We start from the raw sequence: 21,879 nt of genomic DNA, 5'->3' as shown, positions 1-21,879 counted from the left end.
TATCCTAAAAAATTATCACAGTTTATGAAAAAATATTAAGCAGCAGAACTGTTTCCAACTTTGATAATGAATCATCATATTAGAATGATTTCTAAAGGATCATGTGACAGACTGGAGTAAAGATCCTGAAAATTCAGCTTTGCATCACAGAAATAAATGATAATTTAAAGTATAATAAATTGAAAACCAATTATTTTAAATTGTAATAATATATCACAATATTACTTTTTTTTCTGTATTTTTTGATCAAATAAATGCAGGCTTGATGAGCAGAAGAAACTTCTTTCAAAAACATTAAAAATAGCAATGTTTCCAAACTTTTGACCTGTACTGTACGGTGTATAAATAATCCATATATTTCAGCATGACAACAATCAGCTGCGTTTTTGAAGAGTGTGCATGTACGTAAAATGAACAAACATCAAATAAAACAAAATGACATGGAACAAAAAGAGAAGTAGTCATTAGGTGCCATGTTCGTTACCGCTGCATCTCGGTGATCTCGTATAGACTCATTAGCAGAAGTTATTACTCCTCCACCTGTGCGTGATGTCATTAACATCAGTCCTGTAATGTTGAACCAATGTGGTTTAAGCGACGGAGGTGCGACCATGTTACTACAGTTTGGGAAACAGTCATGACTAGCTGGTTAATTTCTCCAGTGGTGCATCGTATGGTAGTTAATCAGCGAGTTACATAGTTGTGTGTGAAACACACCCTTAAATCCTTTGGCAACCACCATGCAAACACTTAGCATCATATCACCCTTGCAAGCCGAAATCATTAAAACTAGTGATCTATCTTCCAACTGCCCCACATTCACAGTCAAATAACCTTCAGACATTAAGGGTTTTTTAACTTTCAGCCAAGCTGGATGAACGTCCCTGTTCCCGCATGGACATCAGACTCTAAATCCAGAAGAGTTACAACATATGTGACATACTATAACTCAGAAGAGATGTGCAGTCAGATGTGACTAATAAAATGCATGTAGTCATCATCATAAACGCTGTGTGTGTGGTAAAGTGTTTAATGGATAATGCAAATGGAGAGCATGAACTCTCTGAAAGCATGGTCTATATTTCACACTAATGTGGATTCATGTCATTGTGCCCTCATCACCGCAGACGATCACGGAGATAATAACATCTCTATCTGCCTCTATCCTCTTCGCTCTCTTTCTTTCTCTTACAGTATACTGTGTTTCTGCAAAGGACGAGAGGAAAAACAGAAAAGCAGACATAAATAGACAGAGTAGAAAACATTAAAGGGTTAGTTCACCCAAAAATGAAACATTTACTCACCCTTACGTGTCATTACAAACCTGTAAGACTTTCGTTTATCTTCAGAACAAAAATTAAGATCTTTTTGATGAAATATGAGAGATTTCTGTCCCTCCGTTCACAGCAACCACTTTGACAAAAAGTTCATCAAGAGATTAAAGCACATCAAGCAGGTTCATTTGAGCTTCTGTTTATTTTCACTGATTAATGTTTAGATGTGAATAAAAGACTAAATTCAATCTGTTCATCATCATATACCCTAAAGTGATCGTGTCTCTTCAGAAAATTTGGACTAAACTTTCAGATTTCACCAAAAATATCTTCATTTGTGTTCTGAAGATGAACGAAAGTCTTATGGGTTTGGAACGACATGAGGGAGAGTAAATGATGACAGAATTTTCATTTTGGGTTAACTATCCCAAAATTATAGTTCAGTCAAAATTACATATTCCAAGTCTTCTAAAGTCACATAAAAGCTTTGTGAGAGAAATCAAATTAAATTTAAGTTGCATGCATGTGATCAATACCAAAAAGAGGGATAAACTGTTTTTCTGTATAACTATACAACAACAACACTTATACTAATAATAACCAATCTCTTTTATTATTTACAGTAGTCAACATTTGAAGTGGATCAAAAAAGTGAATCAAAGTTGTCCTAAGGCAAGAACGGGTATTGTCCAAAATTCATGTATAACTTTGATGAAAGGTTTTGATCTCTTTTATTTGCATTTAAATTAAAGCAATTCAATAATATATTAGTATAATATTAATATTACTATTGTACTGTAAAATAAAATTAATAATAATAATAATATTTTTATAATTATAACAATTTAACAAATCAATAAAGACATTTCTGTTATAGTGTATAATATAAAGTAATAATAGTAAAACAATCATTTGACAAATCATAAAACAAAGAATATTTTCCTCAGATTTACTGAATTCCCATGGGTCATCCTTCTCAGGTCGTAAAATATAGAAATCCGCATAAATACGGTATCATCACATCCCTGAAGATGTTATTCTCAAATCTTCCCCTGAAGTTACTGTATGACTTCAGAAAACGTTGATGTTTTTTTTTTTTTTTTTTTTTTTTTTTGAGACATATGATGGCATATATGATCACTATGAACTTGTCATATGGAAAAAGCCGCATAAAAAATCTTCAGAAATTCTCCTTTTGTTTCCCAAAGTTCATGAGAGAGTAAATGTGTGATCATGTACTGTTCCTTTAAGTGAACAGAGTCTTTTGGGGACAGAGCGAGTGGAGAAGGAGATGCCGTATCCTTGGCAACTGGCTGCATCTCATTCGTTAAGTGAAGACAATGAACATTAATAAACCAGCACAAGCACCCATTTCAACTGTCATATACAACATTCACTAACAATAAACTACTGACATACCTTACATTTAAACACAAGAGGACTGTCTTCCTTTCTGAGGAAGGTTTTTTAAGAAGTCGTTGATTAATCGCAGTGCTAACCTAGTAATACAAAGTCACTGTTAAGATGTTAATTAGCACTGTTAAGATGCAAATTGGCGTGAGAGCACAATCCCATAAAAGCACTGATGGGAGTGTCAAGTTCTGCTCGTGATTTACTGACGACGAGCAAATTAACGAACACAGACTCAGCCGGATCATTTCCATAATGACCAACACAATCCACCAAGAGCAGTGTGAATTAGCATCTGGTTTAAAGGGTTAGTTCACCCAAAAATGAAAATTCGGTCATTATTTACTCACCCTCATGTCGTTCCAAACCCGTCAGACCTTTTCGTTCATCTTCAGAACACGAATTAAGATATTTCTGATGAAATACGAGAGCTTTCTGACCCTTCACTGGCAGCAACGTCATTGCAACTTTCAAGGCCCAGAAAGGTAGTAAAGACATCGTTAAAATAGTCCATGTGACTCCAGTGGTTCAACTTTATTGTTATGAAGCGACAAGAAAACGACTTTATTCAACAATTTCTTCTCTTCTGTGTCAGATCTCCTACGCGATTTGCATAGTAACTGTAGTGCAGCACTTGGATGCCGGAATGCCGGCTCACTATTGGCCGACGCTGGTCACGTGAGCACCACAACACATGCGTGTGATGCTGACGTCGGAGACGGCCAATAATGAACTCGGAAGCGCTGTACCGTGTTTGCAACGTGAATAGCGTAGGAGATCTGACACAGAAGAGAAGAAATTGTTGAATAAATTCATTATTTTTGTTTGTTTTTTGCCTCGAATGCGTTTTCTACCTCTGAAAGTGGTGGAAAGTGGACAAACTCAAAGCGTTTTAGACCCCGTTTACACCTGTATTTAGTGTTGTCCACTTGTGATCCAATCGACCAAAACGCATCTAATACCAGGTCTATTAATGGGACCAAATCACCATTCTTAATTTCCTAGCAACGACACCCAATCAAACACCCATATAGACTCACAGAAGCTGCCTTACCGCATTTCGATTTCGGACGCAGTGATTGAATCGTTCATTCAAACCTATTTATTAAAATAATTCATTCAAATTAATTAAACATTTCTAATAGACTGCAGCAATAAACATTTTGTAAGAACCTCCAGTAAATGAAATGTTATTGCTGTTTAGTTGTCTGTTCAGAATTGAGGAGAATCGTGATCTCTAGATATTTGAAACAAAAAAATTGTGATTCTCAATTCATCCAGAATCGTGCAGCTCTACCACCCATGTGACAAACATAAATCCAACAGATTTTATTCTGAACCACAGCCAGACATCTCTCCGTGATTCAACAGGTCTACTTCCTTGAGAATCTACTGTTAGCTTTTTTCTGTGTGTGTGTGTGCTGGAGAGACGGTATTAACATTAGGTGGCAGCATCTGATGCACAGAAGCCAAAGGCACATGTCACTATGCGTATCGGCACATCCGGTCTTCATTGGCATGTGCCAGCGGAGAGTGGCATCATGCATGTGTCACTGACATTATCGCGACACACTGACACTGACTGACACCGAGTCGCGGAGCATGTCGTCGTGTGTTGACGCCTCCAGTAGAGACTGACAGATTAATCGAGCACCTATACTGACGTAACTGACACAAAATCCTAAATAAATAGCCTAATTTTATGACATTTTAAATATCAATTAAACACATTAAGTCAGTAATATTTTTTCAAACTTGTTATTTGTCTGTATTTGATTGGCATGTGCCACTGAATACCAGTTGTAATACCAGTGCTACTCTATGTTGTTTATCTCGCAAAGTCACAAACTGCCCATTCTAGGAAAGACACAAAATAAATCTCTCATGGGTCACTACGAGTAACGCATTAACAGTCGCGTCCGTTGCTGTAAACCTTTATTTTTGCGTGATGCTGCACAGACACACGCCAGTAGGTGTCAGTATAAGTGAGTGTAGCCCGTTGGCCTGTGTCACTAAAACTGACATGTCTCTTTATGTTGTGGCACCTCAACCTGCGGCTGTCTGCCTGAGGATAATGTAGATTATGTAACATATGCACATAGTTAATTTGTATAATTAACTGAATAATTAATCCTGCATGACCGAAACGTTTGTTGAATTTTTAAAATGCACTGAGCACTTTTTTACACTTATATAATTAAAGAAGATTGCTAGTAGCTCGGTATGTAATCCTTTTCAGATACGTAGCCTAACAAATGATTTTTAATAGTTGATTTTTTTTTTTACTTTTTTTGGAAGGACTTGATATATTAAAGCCACAGATGAGAATCTTGCGCTGTCCAGTGTTACACTCACTTATACTGACACCTACTGGCGTGCGTCTGTGCAGCATCACGCAAAAATAAAGGTTTACAGCAACGGACGCGACTGTTAATGCGTTACTCGTAGTGACCCATGAGAGATTTATTTTGTGTCTTTCCTAGAATGGGCAGTTTGTGACTTTGCGAGATAAACAACATAGAGTAGCACTGGTATTACAACTGGTATTCAGTGGCACATGCCAATCAAATACAGACAAATAACAAGTTTGAAAAAATATTACTGACTTTAAAGCTACAGTAGGATTTTCTCCCATCTAGCAGTGAAATTGTTTATGACTACCAACTGAATATTACTTTCTAGCCCCTCCCATTCCGAGGGCGTTTTAACTCCTACGGTGGCCGGCAGTCGCGAGTAATCTCCCCCTCGCATTCGTCACGGTGCCGCTGAGTGTAAAAGCGCGAAAGGCGAAGCTTGAATTTCCAGGTATGTCCCTCTTTGGCACATGTATTTTCAAGATGGAGGTGCAACATGGCTGCCGCCGTTCGAGCGACTCGCTCGTGTGTATTCTGAATGGCAGATTCTACGCTTACGAGAATACTTGATTAGTTGGTGGAAGTAATTACACATTAATGAGCACATATCATTTTGAAAGAACAAAGTGCTTTTTGCTAAGAATCAACTTAAAAAAAATTACACAGTGTAGCTTTAATGCGTTTAATTGATATTTAAAATGTCACAAAATTAGGCTATTTATTTAGGATTTTGTGTCAGTTACGTCAGTATAGGTGCTCGATTAATCTGTCAGTCTCTACTGGAGGCGTTAACACACGACGACATGCTCCACGACTCGGTGTCAGTCAGTGTCAGTGTGTCGCGATAATGTCAGTGACACATGCATGATGCCACTCTCCGCTGGCACATGCCAATGAAGACCGGATGTGCCGATATGCATAGTGACATGTGCCTTTGGCTTCTGTGCGTCAGATGCGGTCACTTAATGTTAATACTGCTACTGGAGAATTGAGGAAACAAGCTTATAAATCATACAGAATGAGTGTTTGTTTTAAAAAAAGTAAAAATGCAGAAAGTTTTTTTGATGGGTAGGTTTCGAGGTAAAATTAGTGTTAGGGGAGAGAATATACAGTTTGTACAGTATAAAAACTATTACATCTATGGAGAGTCCCCACAAAGATAGAGAACCAGATGTGTGCGTGCGTGCGTGTGTGTGTGTGTGTGTGTGTGTGTGTGTGTGTGTGTGTGTGTGTGTGTGTGTGTGTGTGTGTGTGTATATATGAGTAAGCACTGTAAATCCTTTTTTTTTTTAAATCTTTGACAGAAACATGGAGAAAACAACGCATTGACACAGCCGTCAAACACAGTGTCAATCATGGCTGAGAAAGCGCACTCTTGTCTATAGTGTTGTGCTCGAGCACTCCTGCTCGCAGACAGCTGAGAGGCTTGATGCCTGAAACATCTGCTGAAAGAGCACAGCGTTACCACATAATGCAAAAAAAACAATCATCTGCGAGATAACAGACCATCAGCAGGATCTGAGGCCACATTAAACCTTGTGCTCCATCACATTTTGAGCACGGAAAACGCCTTTGCAATTCTCGTGATATGGCGTCACACTCTGCTTGAAAAACAAATTCAACTCATACCAAATAATAATAAAACCACAATGTAAAAATGTTCAATCTACTCCACTTTCCTGCAATGCTGCAGCTTTAAAGTTTGAGTTATTTTCATTTAGGTAAATGGTTGGTCACGCTGTTACTTGCCAATCTTCTATTGGTCACACGTCTTCACATGATACAAATCCACAGGTCAGGATTCATCGGACTGAACTTTAGAGCGCAGCGAAGTGCGACGCTTCTTTGCATGAGCTTGAGTTTAATTTTCTCTTGCATTCATATTTGCTTGAATGGAAGTCAATGGAAAGAAAAGTGTGAGCACATCTTAAAATATATTCACATAGACTGTATTTTTGATTAAATAAATAAGTGATAAGTGACTCATTTTCAAAAACATTAGAAATTGTAATGTTTTAAAACTTTGGACAGATACTGTATTATTTTTCATATTTTTTGACCCCAGTTGTGCTGAGACATGAGCACTACAGATCTGCTGGATTCAGTCATCGACTGACTAAGCTGTGAGGCAGCAAGGCTTTTCCTTGTTTCTTGTTCTCTAAATATGTAAGAACACACATGGGGTAAATTGCAGTTGAAGTCAATAATGATAACATGCTGAGATTGAGAGTCGCTCACTCATTCAGTTTGTCGGTGTGTTTCGTTGAAGCAGTCGAAACTGAACACTGTCAATTCCAATTCAATCAACAGTAGCGCTTCGTCAGGCTTCATTAAATCATCACACACTTAGTGCTGTGCTTACAACACACACCAGATGCTGCCTGTCCTTTGAGGAGAGAGGGATTCGTCACGGAGAGGACAGAGATGGATGAGAGAGAGAGAGAGAGAGAGAGAGAGAGACACTCAAAGGCAGTAAAACTGAGAGGCTGGGAAACACAGAGAACTGTGTACAGTAATATTGTAATTATTATTTTAACAATGTGCAAGCTGACATTATCGAGAATGTTACTCGCTTTAAACAAAAAGCAAACAAAAACACATCTTCCCCCCGTAAGTTTGATCTTGTCATATAGTTAAGCAATGTCACACAAGCTGCTTTTCCCTGAATATCAGCAAGACTGCAATTGTCATATTGATTTTATAATAAACAAAAAGTTAATAACAGCGTATGTCTTTCTCTTGAATCCCACACGGAAGTGACTTAAACTGCAGTTCATCGACTGGCCACTAGAGACAGACTCTAAAAGAGAGTCAATCCCATAAACCCCCATGTTAAAATGCCAAACTTTACAGCAGAAAAAAATGTGTTTACAGCCTGGCACAAAAAGTGGTTTTGGTCTATAATGCTAATTTTGCCCTTCATAACAACTGTGAAGGGGGTGTTTTTTTTATAACTCATCCGTTTAAATTATATTAAGCCTTAAAGTTCTGCATATAATTAATTAATCTGTGAAGTGGAGCAGGACAACGTCCCATCAGTTCTTGTTTCGAACTCTCATCCACAGACGCCTTGTTGGAGGCGTTTTTCCTGCTTGATAAACACAAGCAGCGCCGCCAACGGTTCATGTGCTCGTCATCTTCTAATTACTACCCGAAATCAAAGAAAACAAGCAATGTAGGAGAATAGGAGAATACCTTGTGACAAACACACACATCAACCCAATCACTGTTTATAGTTCATGTAAACACTACGTTCGGATTCATCAATCAGAATTAATTCATTAAGGCTGAAACGAAAGGTGTCCATGTAAACTTAGCTATTGTGAGTTACATTTTAGACACAATATTGTCTGCTTTTGCTTTGTTTTGACAATTAAAAGTTCCACAGCAGAACAAATGTTTTGAACGAATCGGTTTAATGAATGATTTAATAAGTCATTAAGACAGTGACATGCCGCCAACGAGCGGTTTCAGTTTATGCAATTGAAAATGCATTCAAGCCACCTCTGAGCTGCATTACACAGTGTGTGTAAATGCATCTAAATGCCACTTCAGATGCAGATTCTGCAGTGCAGATGCATTTTGGTGACTGATTTAATTTGATTGGTAAAAGCTATCTTATTCTAATTTAATTAATTTAATGTAACAATTTGACAAAATATGATGCATACATCTCTAACAAGGTTAGAAAAAACAAAATGTAAAAATCAGTTTAACTTTAAAGGGACAAATACTCCATTGTAGTGGGAAACTTAATTTCTGTTGCAGCTGTGAACTAACCAACGCACAGAACATGAAGAATATGACAAACTTCAGAAGTCGGCTGTCCATGGCAGTCCTAAACCAGCCAAAGTACCAGAAGAAGATTATTTCCCCCAATAATCGCACAGCCCTAGGCAGACACGCTGAATGTAGTGAGCGGCCTTGATCTCGACTGCATCCAAAACCATTAGAGAGCGATGTGGAATACATGACATGAACAGAAACTCAAGCAAATAGAGATCTTATTCTTCACGAGACTCAACTCACAACTGTAGAGTTACAGTACAAACCAGTAGAAACTTATACTCTTTACATTGCATTAGATATATCTGCATAGCAGTCTAGCAGAACTGCTATTTATACCAAGATGTTACTGCAATATGTTAATAATATGCTAATTAGTTACCAAGATGACATTAAAGGAGCATTTTGCTATTTCACAGAGCATTTGCACATCACTCGTCCAATCAGAATTTAGAGTAGGAAATCTAGTTTGACTGTTTTCTAATTCTAAGTTCTAAAAAAGAAACTAATAAACGGAAATAAAGAACCTTTCATTTCAAACTTATTTAAAAATAGACCAACCCAGACTAAAATATTTTTTTAAATATCTCAAAATGATATTAAGTTGCTTCACGGCAGATTTGGGAAATGAAATGTCCAGTGAGTGGAGCTAAAAGGTTAATGCTCTATTGCGCTTGAAACTAATGTACCACCTACACCAAATCCCAAACATTTAAACATTTAATCCTGAACAAAAAAAGCAACCGATCCATTTGAACTTGCTTCTACAAGTCTTTGAGCTTGTTTATCATGACTCTGCAATGCTGCTGTACCAGATGCGAGCTACATATTTATATCATAAATCATGTGTCGAATTTCCAGCAAAATGACTCCTCTATATTTTATTTTATGTACGGTTAGCATGACATACAATTAAGCATGCAGTGATGTCAACTCGGGTCACAACACCCTCCCCTAAACAGCATCCTCCATCAGGCTGGCATCAGGATAATGATGTCCGTTATGACCTGCCGTTCCTTGTTATGAACTGACAGCACATTTCAGAAACATTCACACAGATGATGACATCCTTCTGAACATAGACAAAGTTAGGAGCAGCTCTAATTAAGAACATATTCACACCGTTTCCATCATTCAGACACCTCATAATTAAAACACACATCATTCCAGCAGACCTTGACTGCAGCTTTTACTTTCATGGGAATGTGTTTTGGTATATCTGTGTGTGTGTGTGTAGGTGGGTGAATATAAAAATGGATCAAACTGTGTGTGTGGCGGTGACAGAGCGGAGTAAACTCTGATATTGCTGTTTTTAAGAGTAAAATTACCTGATGGCCCCTCATCCTCTGGAAGTGGCCGATGGTGTCGCTAATGGTGTAAACCCTCACGTGACCCATATGAAGACGACCCGACGGGTACGGGAACATGGAGAGGACGTAGAACTTCTTCCGGGAGCTCTAAGCAAGAAAAACAGAAGAGTTTTTTTATTTCTAAAATTTCTAAAAAGGTTTTAAAGATTTATGGTGTGTTCACACTTGTAGTTCGGTTCGCTTGGTTCGAACCAAAAAAAAAAAGAAAAAAGTTAGTCCTGTTCAGCTTAGCGTTCACATTGGCATTTTAAACACGAACCTAAAGATGCCGAACCTAAAGGCAGAGGGATATGTGCACAACCTGATTGGTCGGCTTTTATGACGTATATTTTGAGACGTAATTTAGCGAACATCCAAAACAACACTGTGTTCAGGGATAAATGCACCGACATACCAGCTGAGAACTCGTGAAGAGCTTATAAAGTGTGTAAAGGAGTCAAAACAGTGTCAGGAAACCCTCCGTCACACACATCCAGATCTGCTGTGAGGAGACGCGGTTCTGACGCCTGTACTGAACTCTGACGGGCAACATCGAGACTACGATGAGAAAAAACGGGAATGCTTGAGCATTCTGTCCTTTTTAGGGTCACATCTTCCTGTTTTTGGTTGGTTTACATGTGTTTGGTCCGTGTTGTGTTCATATTTCTTTCGAACCGCACCAGAGTTCGTCTGAAAGTGGATCAAGACTCATCTTTTTAGCGTCTCGGTTTCAGGGTTTAGATGGCAGCGTTCACACTTATTCAAATGAACTGCACTAACAGAGCAATCGCACTACAATTCATTTTAACCAAACTAAGCCTGCCAAGTGTGAACAAACCCTTAAAGTTGTAAAGAAATAATTTGTGGTCAATACAAGAAGCAGTTTTGGCATAATATGGATTATCACCAAAAAAAAGCAGGTTTGCACAACATTAGGAAGATCAGAGCATGAACAGCTTCTCGTCCAGGCCCGTGTCAATTCTAGACTGGACTATTGCAATGCTCTTCTGGCTGGGCTTCCAACATGTGCAACCAAACCTCTGCAAATGATCCCGAACGCAAGAGAGCCAAAGAGAGCCTCGGTCACAGCTCTGTTTATCTCTCTGCACTGGCTTCCGGTTATGGCTCGCATCGAGTTCAAGACATTGACGTTTGCCTACAGAGCAGCCACGGGCTCCTCAATCCCTCGCCCTCTCCTACGAGTCTACATCTATGGTCTACATCTATGGTCTACATCTAATGGTCTACATCTAATGGTCTACATCTAATGGTCTACATCTAATGGTCTACATCTAATGGTCTACATCTATGGTCCACATCTATGGTCCACATCTAATGGTCCACATCTATGGTCTACATCTATGGTCTACATCTAATGGTCTACATCTAATGGTCTACATCTATGGTCTACATCTAATGGTCTACATCTAATGGTCTACATCTAATGGTCTACATCTATGGTCCACTTCTAATGGTCTACATCTATGGTCCACATATAATGGTCCACATCTAATGGTCCACATCTAATGGTCCACATCTAATGGTCCACACCTATGGTCTACATCTAATGGTCTACATCTAATGGTCTACATCTAATGGTCTACATCTAATGGTCTACATCTATGGTCCACATCTAATGGTCTACATCTATGGTCCACATATAATGGTCCACATCTAATGGTCCACATCTAATGGTCCACACCTATGGTCTACATCTATGGTCTACATCTATGGTCCACTTCTAATGGTCTACATCTATGGTCCACATCTAATGGTCTACATCTATGGTCCACATATAATGGTCCACATCTAATGGTCCACACCTATGGTCTACATCTATGGTCTACATCTATGGTCTACATCTATGGTCCACTTCTAATGGTCTACATCTATGGTCCACATCTAATGGTCTACATCTAATGGTCTACATCTAATGGTCTACATCTAATGGTCTACATCTATGGTCCACATCTAATGGTCTACATCTATGGTCCACATATAATGGTCCACATCTAATGGTCCACATCTAATGGTCTACATCTATGGTCTACATCTAATGGTCTACATCTAATGGTCTACATCTATGGTCCACATCTAATGGTCTACATCTATGGTCCACATATAATGGTCCACATCTAATGGTCCACATCTAATGGTCCACACCTATGGTCTACATCTAATGGTCTACATCTATGGTCTACATCTAATGGTCTACATCTAATGGTCTACATCTATGGTCCACATCTAATGGTCTACATCTATGGTCCACATATAATGGTCCACATCTAATGGTCCACACCTATGGTCTACATCTATGGTCTACATCTATGGTCTACATCTATGGTCCACTTCTAATGGTCTACATCTATGGTCCACATCTAATGGTCTACATCTAATGGTCTACATCTATGGTCCACATCTAATGGTCCACATCTAATGGTCTACATCTATGGTCTACATCTATGGTCCACATCTAATGGTCTACATCTATGGTCTACATCTAATGGTCTACATCTATGGTCCACATCTAATGGTCTACATCTCCTCCAGAAGCCTGGAAGTGAGCCTCGCCTCATGGTTTACCGCAGAGAGGCACAAAATCACTCTCAAGGATGTGGAATGATCTTCCCAACCACAACCGGACAGCCGAATCCCTCACGGTTTCCCAGAAGCACATGAAAACTCATCTCTTCCGTGAACACATACGTATTACTGGCACTTCTCGTGTTTATTGCCTTCTTAAGATCCTCAACTGAATAAAAGCATCTGCTAAATGAATAAATGTAAATTGAATAATTTTGACTTTGATTTCCTTTAAAAAAACAAAATGCAATGTTCGGGTGAGGCACCTATACTGAAAGTTAACATGACCAATTTTTTGAGAATGCAAATAGAAATGTGTATCTTATAAGTTTATAAATGTACTTACATGAATTATTCAGATAAAACTGTTTTTTAGGTCTGTGTTAGGCAATGGAATAAAATTAGATATAACTTTACACAGAAAAGGTCCAAGTAATTTTTCACACAAAAATCATGTTAACTCAACATATTCCTTACGCCTTGTGGATATACTTTTGAAACAGGATTTTAATGTTTACAAAATGGCCCTATTCACTGTAACAGAGATTTTTGCTTATTTTAGAGAAAAGGAAAAGTCGAAATTCATTTTGTGAAGAGCTTAACTTGTATTGAAAACAGAATATTCCTTTAAGAGCTAATAAACAGATTAAAAATATAATGAAAATGTATGTTCATTCAACAGTTTACTAAATGTTAAAAGCTATACAGATTCTCACTAATCCAAGATTTGTCTGGGAAGGTTCATCTTGGACACCAACAATTGAATAAAAAGCAAAAGGTAAGAACACATCATTCCTGCTTTAATGGGGACCCATTATGTCTTGATTCTTGTTTTTGAGGTCTATTAGAATAGGTTATGATGCTTGCATTTTTCTTGCCACAACTCAACATATGCCACTCCCATGAACACACATCTGAAACTGCTGCAAAGTGGTTGATGCAGATTTATATAATTCAGTACAGTTGTATTGCATAAATATAACGAAAATGTCCCTGACACTTGCATAAGTTGCAATGAGTTTAAAGGTACATCATTTCATTGCATATGGGAGTGCAAATAAGTCCAAACATTTTGGAAAGGTGTGAAAGAAATGATAGAGAAGATCCTTGATGTTAACATTACATTGTCACCTTTACTTTTTCTATTACATTTATTTCCTAAGGAGATCAAGTTAAAAAAGAAAGAGTATATATTTATAAATATAAGCCGTTTTGCTTGAAGAAATTTCAAGCGAATTTCTATTTGCTTGACTTTAAATTGGAAAAGTATTTGTGCACTAAGTATAGGACATTGGCTAAAAGAAATGGTAACAAATATGTTAATGGAAAAGATGACTTATATTTTAAAGGACAAATATACAGATTTTGATGGTGTTTGGGGACCTTTCAGATCGTTCTTAAAATGTGGTGGACTTGGAAAGGTGTTCATAAAAGACTAAGAAAAGAGGAGGTATAGAATATCAATGTAAAATACTGAGAGGCTGTTTTTCCTTTTTTCTTTTCTTTTTTTTTCTTCTTGTTTTCTGTTACATGGAAATGTATATGTTCATGTGTATAGTTAAAATGCAATAATAATAATAATAATTAAATTAAATTAAATTAAAAACATATGCCACTCCCATGCCTAAAATGCATGGTTTACAGTCACTGTTATGCATTATGAAGTCAAAACACTCATCATCCAGCACAGTTTATCACTGGTAGAATGTAAAATATTTCAGTAAAAGCATTTCAGTTTCATGCTCAAACAGCAACATTACAAACTAAAGAAAGATGAACATGGAAAAAAAAGCATAATAGGTCTGGTTTAAAATATTCTGAACAAAGAACAAAATCTAGAACAAAATGTCAAACTAGCATTGGAATACTAGTATGAGCGACCCTTGCAAAAACACTACTATACTGGAATCAGAAAGTCTGTGCACAAAAATGTGAGTCTCTCAGCATGCGACCGCAAATTCAGTTCTCTTTCACATCTTATTGCGCTTGAATGGCCGATACACATGCAATTAATTTAAAATGCCCATGGTGTGCATTGTTCATGTAAACACAGCTGGTTACGTCTCTAGTGAAAGTAAACAGCTGGGTGTAAACCGGATGTGTATTAGTATAATGGATCTGTGCGTTTGGTCTTAAAGTGACAGCAGCCTAATAAACCTGCTGCTCTGTCTCATCAATGTGAATCAAACAAAATTGAAAATAACTGCTCTTTACTGAAAAACTTTTTTTTAACCTTTAATAAGAATAAGAATTTCTCATATCGTGAGAAAAAGAAAAAAAAATCATCAAGGTCATATCGCCTATCCCTAGCAACAATCATACAAATGGTACTTATGGTAGGCCCACGTTCACGTTGCTGCTTGTAATAATATTCAGGCTGGGTCATCCTGGTCAAATACATGCGATCACGCTTAGTAAGGTCGACTGTGTAAACTGACCTCAATTGTACCAAATTTATCAGAGTTTCCACACCGTACACTCACCTGAAGACTGATTCACGAAGGGAAAGCTTCTTGGAGAGATGCGGTGGAGATGCATTCATTCTCTATGAATACATAGATGAATGAATGAGGCATTCACATTACTTGTCTTAACGCAGACTGACCTGCGACATCCGCTAAGGCTCATTCATTCAGTCACGCTCTCCACAGCAGTTTTAATGATTCATGACGGCTTTGAAGAAGCTCGCCGCACTGGGAAAGCATTAATCAGTGCGGGTCAAAAAGGCCTGAATTATTCAGCAGCTGAAAGAGACAAGGACACATTTTGGGAGAGAATACATCTCCACCGCATCTCTCCAAGAAGCTTTTCCCTTCGTGCCCGTGAATCAGTCTTCAGATGAGTGTACGGTGTGGAAACTCTGATAAATTTGGTACATAAACAATTGAGGTCAGTTTACACAGAGTCGACCCTACTGAAATCTATTCGGGGCACAAGCAAAGCATATTTTTTATTTAAAGCACAATGACTGTGTACGAAACCCTTTGTGTAGTGAGAACATGTGAAAACAAACAGTGTGAGAAAACAATAGAGAGAAACGCTGATGAAAACAAAGCAGATGCTGCACACACGTCTGGGGAATGAAAGCTAAAGGTGTTAAATGGTCTCGGCTCCGGGTCAGACTAATTTTAGAAGCCATGACATGAGCGCCTTCAAACCACTGCCGAAACACCACAGCAGAAAACCCAGACAAAGTTCTTGATATCAATGAAAAGGACATATTCTGTTCTTTTGTTTTAATTTGACTATATATATATATATATTAGGGCTGTCAAAAGATTAATCGCGATTAATCGCATCCAAAATAAAAGTTTGTGTTTAAATAATATATGTGTGTGTACTGTGTATAATTATTTTGTATATATAAATACACACACATGCATGTATATATTTAAGAAATATTTGCATACATATACTGTATATATTTATATATAATTTATATTATATAGAAAATAGAAATATATATTTTTTATATATATAAATAACACATTTTTCTTAAATATATACATGCATGTGTGTGTATTTCTAGATACAAATTTAATTATACACAGTACACTCACATATATTATTTAAACACAAACTTTTATTTTGGATGCAATTAATCGCGATTAATCTTTTGACAGCCCTAATATATATATATATATATATATATATATATATAGTAAAAGAAAACAGTAAACAACACATGCACTTGAGATGCATGTTGGGATTAAGACAAACAAGACGGAAGCCAGACAGACAGACCTTGCAGGACACGTTACAGATGCTTTTTATTTTCTTTAAAACCAAGCACATCTGCGGACTCTGTTGTTTCTCTCCTTGAGTCCTTTAACTCAAAAGTTCAGAGTGTAATTGATGATATTGCTCCTGTGAAAGTCAGGAAGAAGAGTGGCAGACAAAAAGCACCTTGGAGAAACTCAACAGCAGTGCAAAACATGAAAAGACAATGCAGAAAAGCAGAGTGCATGTGGCGGAAGACAAAACTTGTAGTCCATTATAACATCTATAAAGACAGCCTCCATGCTTTCAATGTGGAACTAGGCAAAGCTAGACAGACTTTCTTCTCAAATATAATAAATAGAAACATAAGCAATAGTGGTGGAGGAAAAAAATCGATTCTGTTCAGTATCGCGACATTTTGCGCACTCATGTGAGAGGTCTCCTATTCAGAGAATAATTACGTCCTGTCCTGTAATAAGGTCCTGTGTCCTGAATGTTCAAGGACAACGTTTTTACACTACCCTGAAGTCACATTTTTGCCAATTGCCACCCCTAATAAACAACACACGCACTCTGTTTACTACTGTAGAGAGTCTAACAAACCCCCTAAGCCAGATTCCCAGTGAAATGCTCTCAGAGAAAATCAATAATATCAGAAAGGTGATCAGCATATCCTCATGTGGCGCTGGGGTCAGACAGATTTTGAAGAAATTAGTGGTAAAATTTTGGAAGAAACCATACAGCACCTTAAAACATCAACCTGCGCTCTTGACACACTTCCCACTTCCTTTTTCAAAGGTGTGTTAAACCGTTTAGAAACAGATCTTCTAGAAGTGTTAAACTCCTCACCCTTACCTCACCCAAGTCCCTTAAAACTGCAGTTGTCAAGCCCCTCCTGAAAAAGAGCAATCTGGATAAGACCATATTATGCAACTATAGACCGATCTCAAATCTTCCTTTCATAGGCAAGATCACTGAAAAAGTTGTCTTCAATCAGCTGAACAAATTCTTAAGCTCGAATGGATACTTTGACAATTTTCAATCTGGTTTCCGACCGCACCACAACACAGAGACAGCGCTCGTAAAGATAATAAACGATATTCGCTTAAATACTGATACAGGCAAAACATCAATTCTGGTACTACTCGACCTCAGTGCTGCATTTGACACTGTCGATCATAACATACTTCTTGACATGCGGAGTCCCTCAAGGCAAAATTTTTACACCGCTTTTGTTCAACCTGCATATGCTCCCACTGAGCCAAATAATGAGAAAGAACCAAATCTCTTACCACAGCTATGCAGACGACACACAGATCTACTTAGCCCTATCGCCTAACGACTACAGCCCTATTAACTCCCTGTGCCAATGCACTGATGAAGTCAACAGTTGGATGTGCCAAAACTTTCTTCAGTTAAACAAAGACAAAACTGAAGTCATTGCGTTTGGAAACAAAGATGAAGTTCTCAAGTACTCCTTTTCCACCAAGGCAGTTTGAGTGCTGGTTCAGAGCCAGAGCCTTGTTTCAAATCAGTTCTTTGTCTTTCGACACCCAAAGCACCAGCTCTGAACCAGGAAAGGTGGTTCTTAAGTAGCACCAAAACATTGCTGGTCTAGAAGTAAGAACCGCTTGTGTCAGGGGCGGGGTTACCGTGACCAACAAGATGAACAGAAACTTGTGGCCGTCATTTTTTAAATAGCAGCTAATCAAGCTAATAGCAGCTCGATTGTAATCTCCATCTATGCAAGTTACGGCAAGCTGCACAAACTTGTTGGATTCGCCGTGTTTGGATGCCGATGTAGGTTCGCAAAGCCATGAGCATCAATAGTGACGTAACGACCACCATTGTTGATGGAAGGCTTGTTCGAGATGCATCGGAGAGGTGTGGACCGATCGGAGCTGCGGGAGTGTTTGGAGAGATACGACTCCTTGTGCTTTTCGATCGCTTTCGCAGTGCTTTGATGTCATGCGCTGATCGGTCTGCGAGAAGCCAAACCATCTCGAACAAGCCTGGTGTGTTTGTGTTTGGCGCTGCCACGCTAGCGTTGCTGGGTAACATGAGATGTATACAGTGATGTAACATCTGGCTCTGTGGCGGCTCTCTGGCCTGTGGAAAGGCAAACCGGTTCTTAGAAAGCTTGTCAGTCGAACCAACTCCGAACTGACAATAGCTCTGGCTCTGAACAAGCACCCGGTTCTTGCTGGTGGAAAAGGGGTAAAGATGAACGCATACCTTCACTCTAGGGGTCAAACAACTGAAAATCAAGTCAGGAATCTCAGTGTGATTCTGGAGTCAGAACTTAGTTTCAGTAGTAATAACTAAATCAGCATACTATCATCTGAAAAATATTGCAAGAATTAGATGCTTTGTTTCCAGACAAGACTTAGAGAAACTTGTGCATGCTTTCATCACCAGCAGGGTGGATTATTGTAATGGACTCCTCACTGGCCTTCCCAAAAAGACCATAAGACAGTTGCAGCTCATACAGAACGCAGAGCAGAACCAGAACATATGAACACATCACACCAGTCCTCAGGTCTTTACACTGGCTCCCAGTTACATTTAGGATTGATTTTAAAGTATTATTACTGGTATATAAATCACTCAGTGGCCTAGGACCTCAATATATTGCAGATATGCTCACTAAAACAGATCACTCAGATCATTAGGATCACATCAACTAGAAATACCAAGGGTTCACTCTAAGCATGGCGAGTCTGCTTTTAGCTATTATGCTGGAACCAGCTTCCAGAAGAGATCAGACGTGCTCCTACAGTATCATATTCAAATCCAGACTCAAAACACATCTGTTTATCTGTGCATTTACTGAATGAGCACTGAGCCACTGTGCATCCGACTGATTACACCATTTTATTTCTGCATCCTCATTTTGATTCTAAACTCAAATGGCACTGAAAATTGGATAAGAGACAAACATAAATTACTTAATTGGAGAAATTGAGAGATGAAACCATGCTGATGACCTGGGTCTGTGGAGGAGTAGTGAGTTTGATGTGATTAAATTCGAGGTTCTGAGGGGTGCGGACTGGATCGACTCCATTCCTAGAGCTTCCGAACAAATGGGTTTTTTGGGGTCCGGACTGATGGGGCAGTGAACCCGAGGAGTCATTTTAGGGGAAAATCGGGTCTATTGGAGATGTCAAATAGATTTTTTAGGCGCGTCGAAAGATCACCACAGACATAGTACAATCCTCATGGGATAATCTCACAGTATAACAAGCAGCTGTACAAAATATGATACACCAGTGTTTTGCCAGATGAGAAGTTTATTCTATATATCATCTTTTTACGCTGAATTGCCATAGCGTATGAAATATGCTATATCAGGGGTGCCCAATCCTGCTCCTGCCGATCGACTGTCCTGCACAGTTCATCTCCAACCCTAATCAAACACACCTGAAGCAGCTAATTAAGGTCTTCAGGATCACTTGAAAATTAAAGGCAGGTGTGTTTGATTAGGGTTGGAGATGAACTGTGCAGTCGATCGGCAGGAGCAGGATTGGGCACCCCTGTGCTATATAAATAAACTTGCCTTGCCTTGCCTTGCCTTAATATTGCAAAGCCTGCACAGAAACTACATTTAAAGAGGAAAAACACAAAAAGTTGTGCGCATATACTGATTTTTTTTATTTTGTAATGTGGCAAGTCAAAAATGTCAGGGTGTTACAACAGTCCTGATAATGAAGAAAAAGCATTTATCAAAAGAATTAATATTTTTCACATAGGTTATTATTATTATTATTGGTGGGTGGGTGGATGGATTTAGTTGAAGCTCATAAAATGATTCTGATTCTGATTTAGCCTAGAAATCTAGACGCGCCCTAGCGGCAGCAAATTTTATTTTGCAGCCAGTGTCGTCTAGCAACGACACTGGCTCATTATCATCGTTGGCTTACGAGCTGGAAAAAACAAACTCTAGTCAGGCCAATCACATCACGTATAGAGTCAGCGGGCGGGCTCAACATAATGACGGCAGAGTTGTGACGGTTCCGTGTGAATTCCCTGCTACTTGAAAACAAAGAAGAGCTTCTGCTGCTGCTGGCGAACAGCGGTCTTTCCAATCGGCTTTGGTCACGACTCTAGAGGACTTGGAGTTAAGCTTTTCTTTGAGAAAAGAACAAAGAACGGCACTGAAGTCATTCTTACAAAAGATGTGTTTTGCTGACCGGATACGGCAAAAGTTTAATCTCTCTGACTACGTCACCTTCTTCGTTGCTCTGGTTGGTTGGAGCGCTGTCCTATTGCGTGCAGAGGGAATTTGAAAGACAGCCGTTTATCCCGCCCCTCGGATTGAGCCGTGTCTATGGTGAGTTGCCAGACCCAACATCTTGATGTGGGTCTGGCTTGCCAGGCTAATTCTGATTGATTTGAGTAATTGGTTAAACTTAAATATTTGACATAAAAATCAACATATACATTTAATAAGGTAATTATAAAAATAAAAAGATTCTGACCCTGCTTACAATCAATAACAATAGTCAGCATAGTTATATGTATTGCCATTTCTGATCACATTATTCACAAAATGAGCATTTCATTCCCTCATGAAAGAATCTAAGTACAGTTGTGTTCTTTCGTCTTTTATCTTCAAATACTTTTAGCTTCAAATCAAATTTTCTAATGTTACTAGCACTGAATGGGTTGTAATGTGATTATTCTCTGGGCTGGTTGGTTGGATAAAGTCTGATCCCCGTACATCGAGATTTGAGCTTTCAGTCCAGCATTTTTGCTGTCTTTGAATGATGCCATTAATAAATGCAATCAGCAACTGCAGCTCCACAACACAAAGGGAATAATGGACATGATGGAGAGACGTTGTGCTCGTGATAGCAAAACACATCAACGCCACTGAAAGCACAATGTGTTCGGCTTAAAAGCCACCTGAACGAAAGCAGCTTCTCTGTAAGAGTAATGCTTCAGATGCCAGACTATTTCTCACACACATACTGTACAAAGGGTTTCTGCTGGGAGATGGAAGGGATTCTTTCAATGAAATTCTCAAAGTAGAAACAAGACATAATGTAACTGTACAGGCAACACGGAGAAAATACCCACCTCTCGCCTTTAAAAAGAGAATTATTAATGCGTATCCATTTAAAGACAGTTAACAGTGACAACGTCTCTCAAGAAACACCATAAATGTCTCATGAAAGTGTCCATAGGACTATATGTCACCTACACTGGGAAAAAAGGAGTTTTGCTGCTTCTTCAATTTACTTAATTAAAATGAGCTAAAGCAACACAACTGCTGAACATTTTATTACAATGCAATATCGGAGACTGCAGTTTCAGGACCACATTTCAAGAACCTAGTTTTATTTTTGCCCGTCTGGTCTCTTTGTGTATATGTGTGGAGTGAGACGCTTGAGGCCTGTGCCC

The 21,879-nt window shown here is 38.6% G+C and overlaps 1 protein-coding gene across 1 annotated transcript in view; it reads right to left on the bottom strand.

Annotated features, from left to right (window-relative positions):
• Window positions 1-21,879, bottom strand: part of lars2 (leucyl-tRNA synthetase 2, mitochondrial) — a 102,640-nt gene that overhangs the window by 71,996 nt on the left and 8,765 nt on the right. The window contains exon 3 of the mRNA XM_084088601.1: window positions 10,153-10,281. Coding sequence (XP_083944727.1) covers window positions 10,153-10,281 — 129 coding nt within the window. The remainder of the gene's footprint in view (window positions 1-10,152; window positions 10,282-21,879) is intronic.

This window comes from Abramis brama (assembly GCF_963993115.1).
Source record: "Abramis brama genome assembly, chromosome: 17".
Lineage (NCBI taxonomy): Eukaryota > Metazoa > Chordata > Actinopteri > Cypriniformes > Leuciscidae > Abramis > Abramis brama.
Note: the sequence above shows the minus strand (reverse complement) of the source record. Positions and strands in the feature narration are given on the sequence as shown.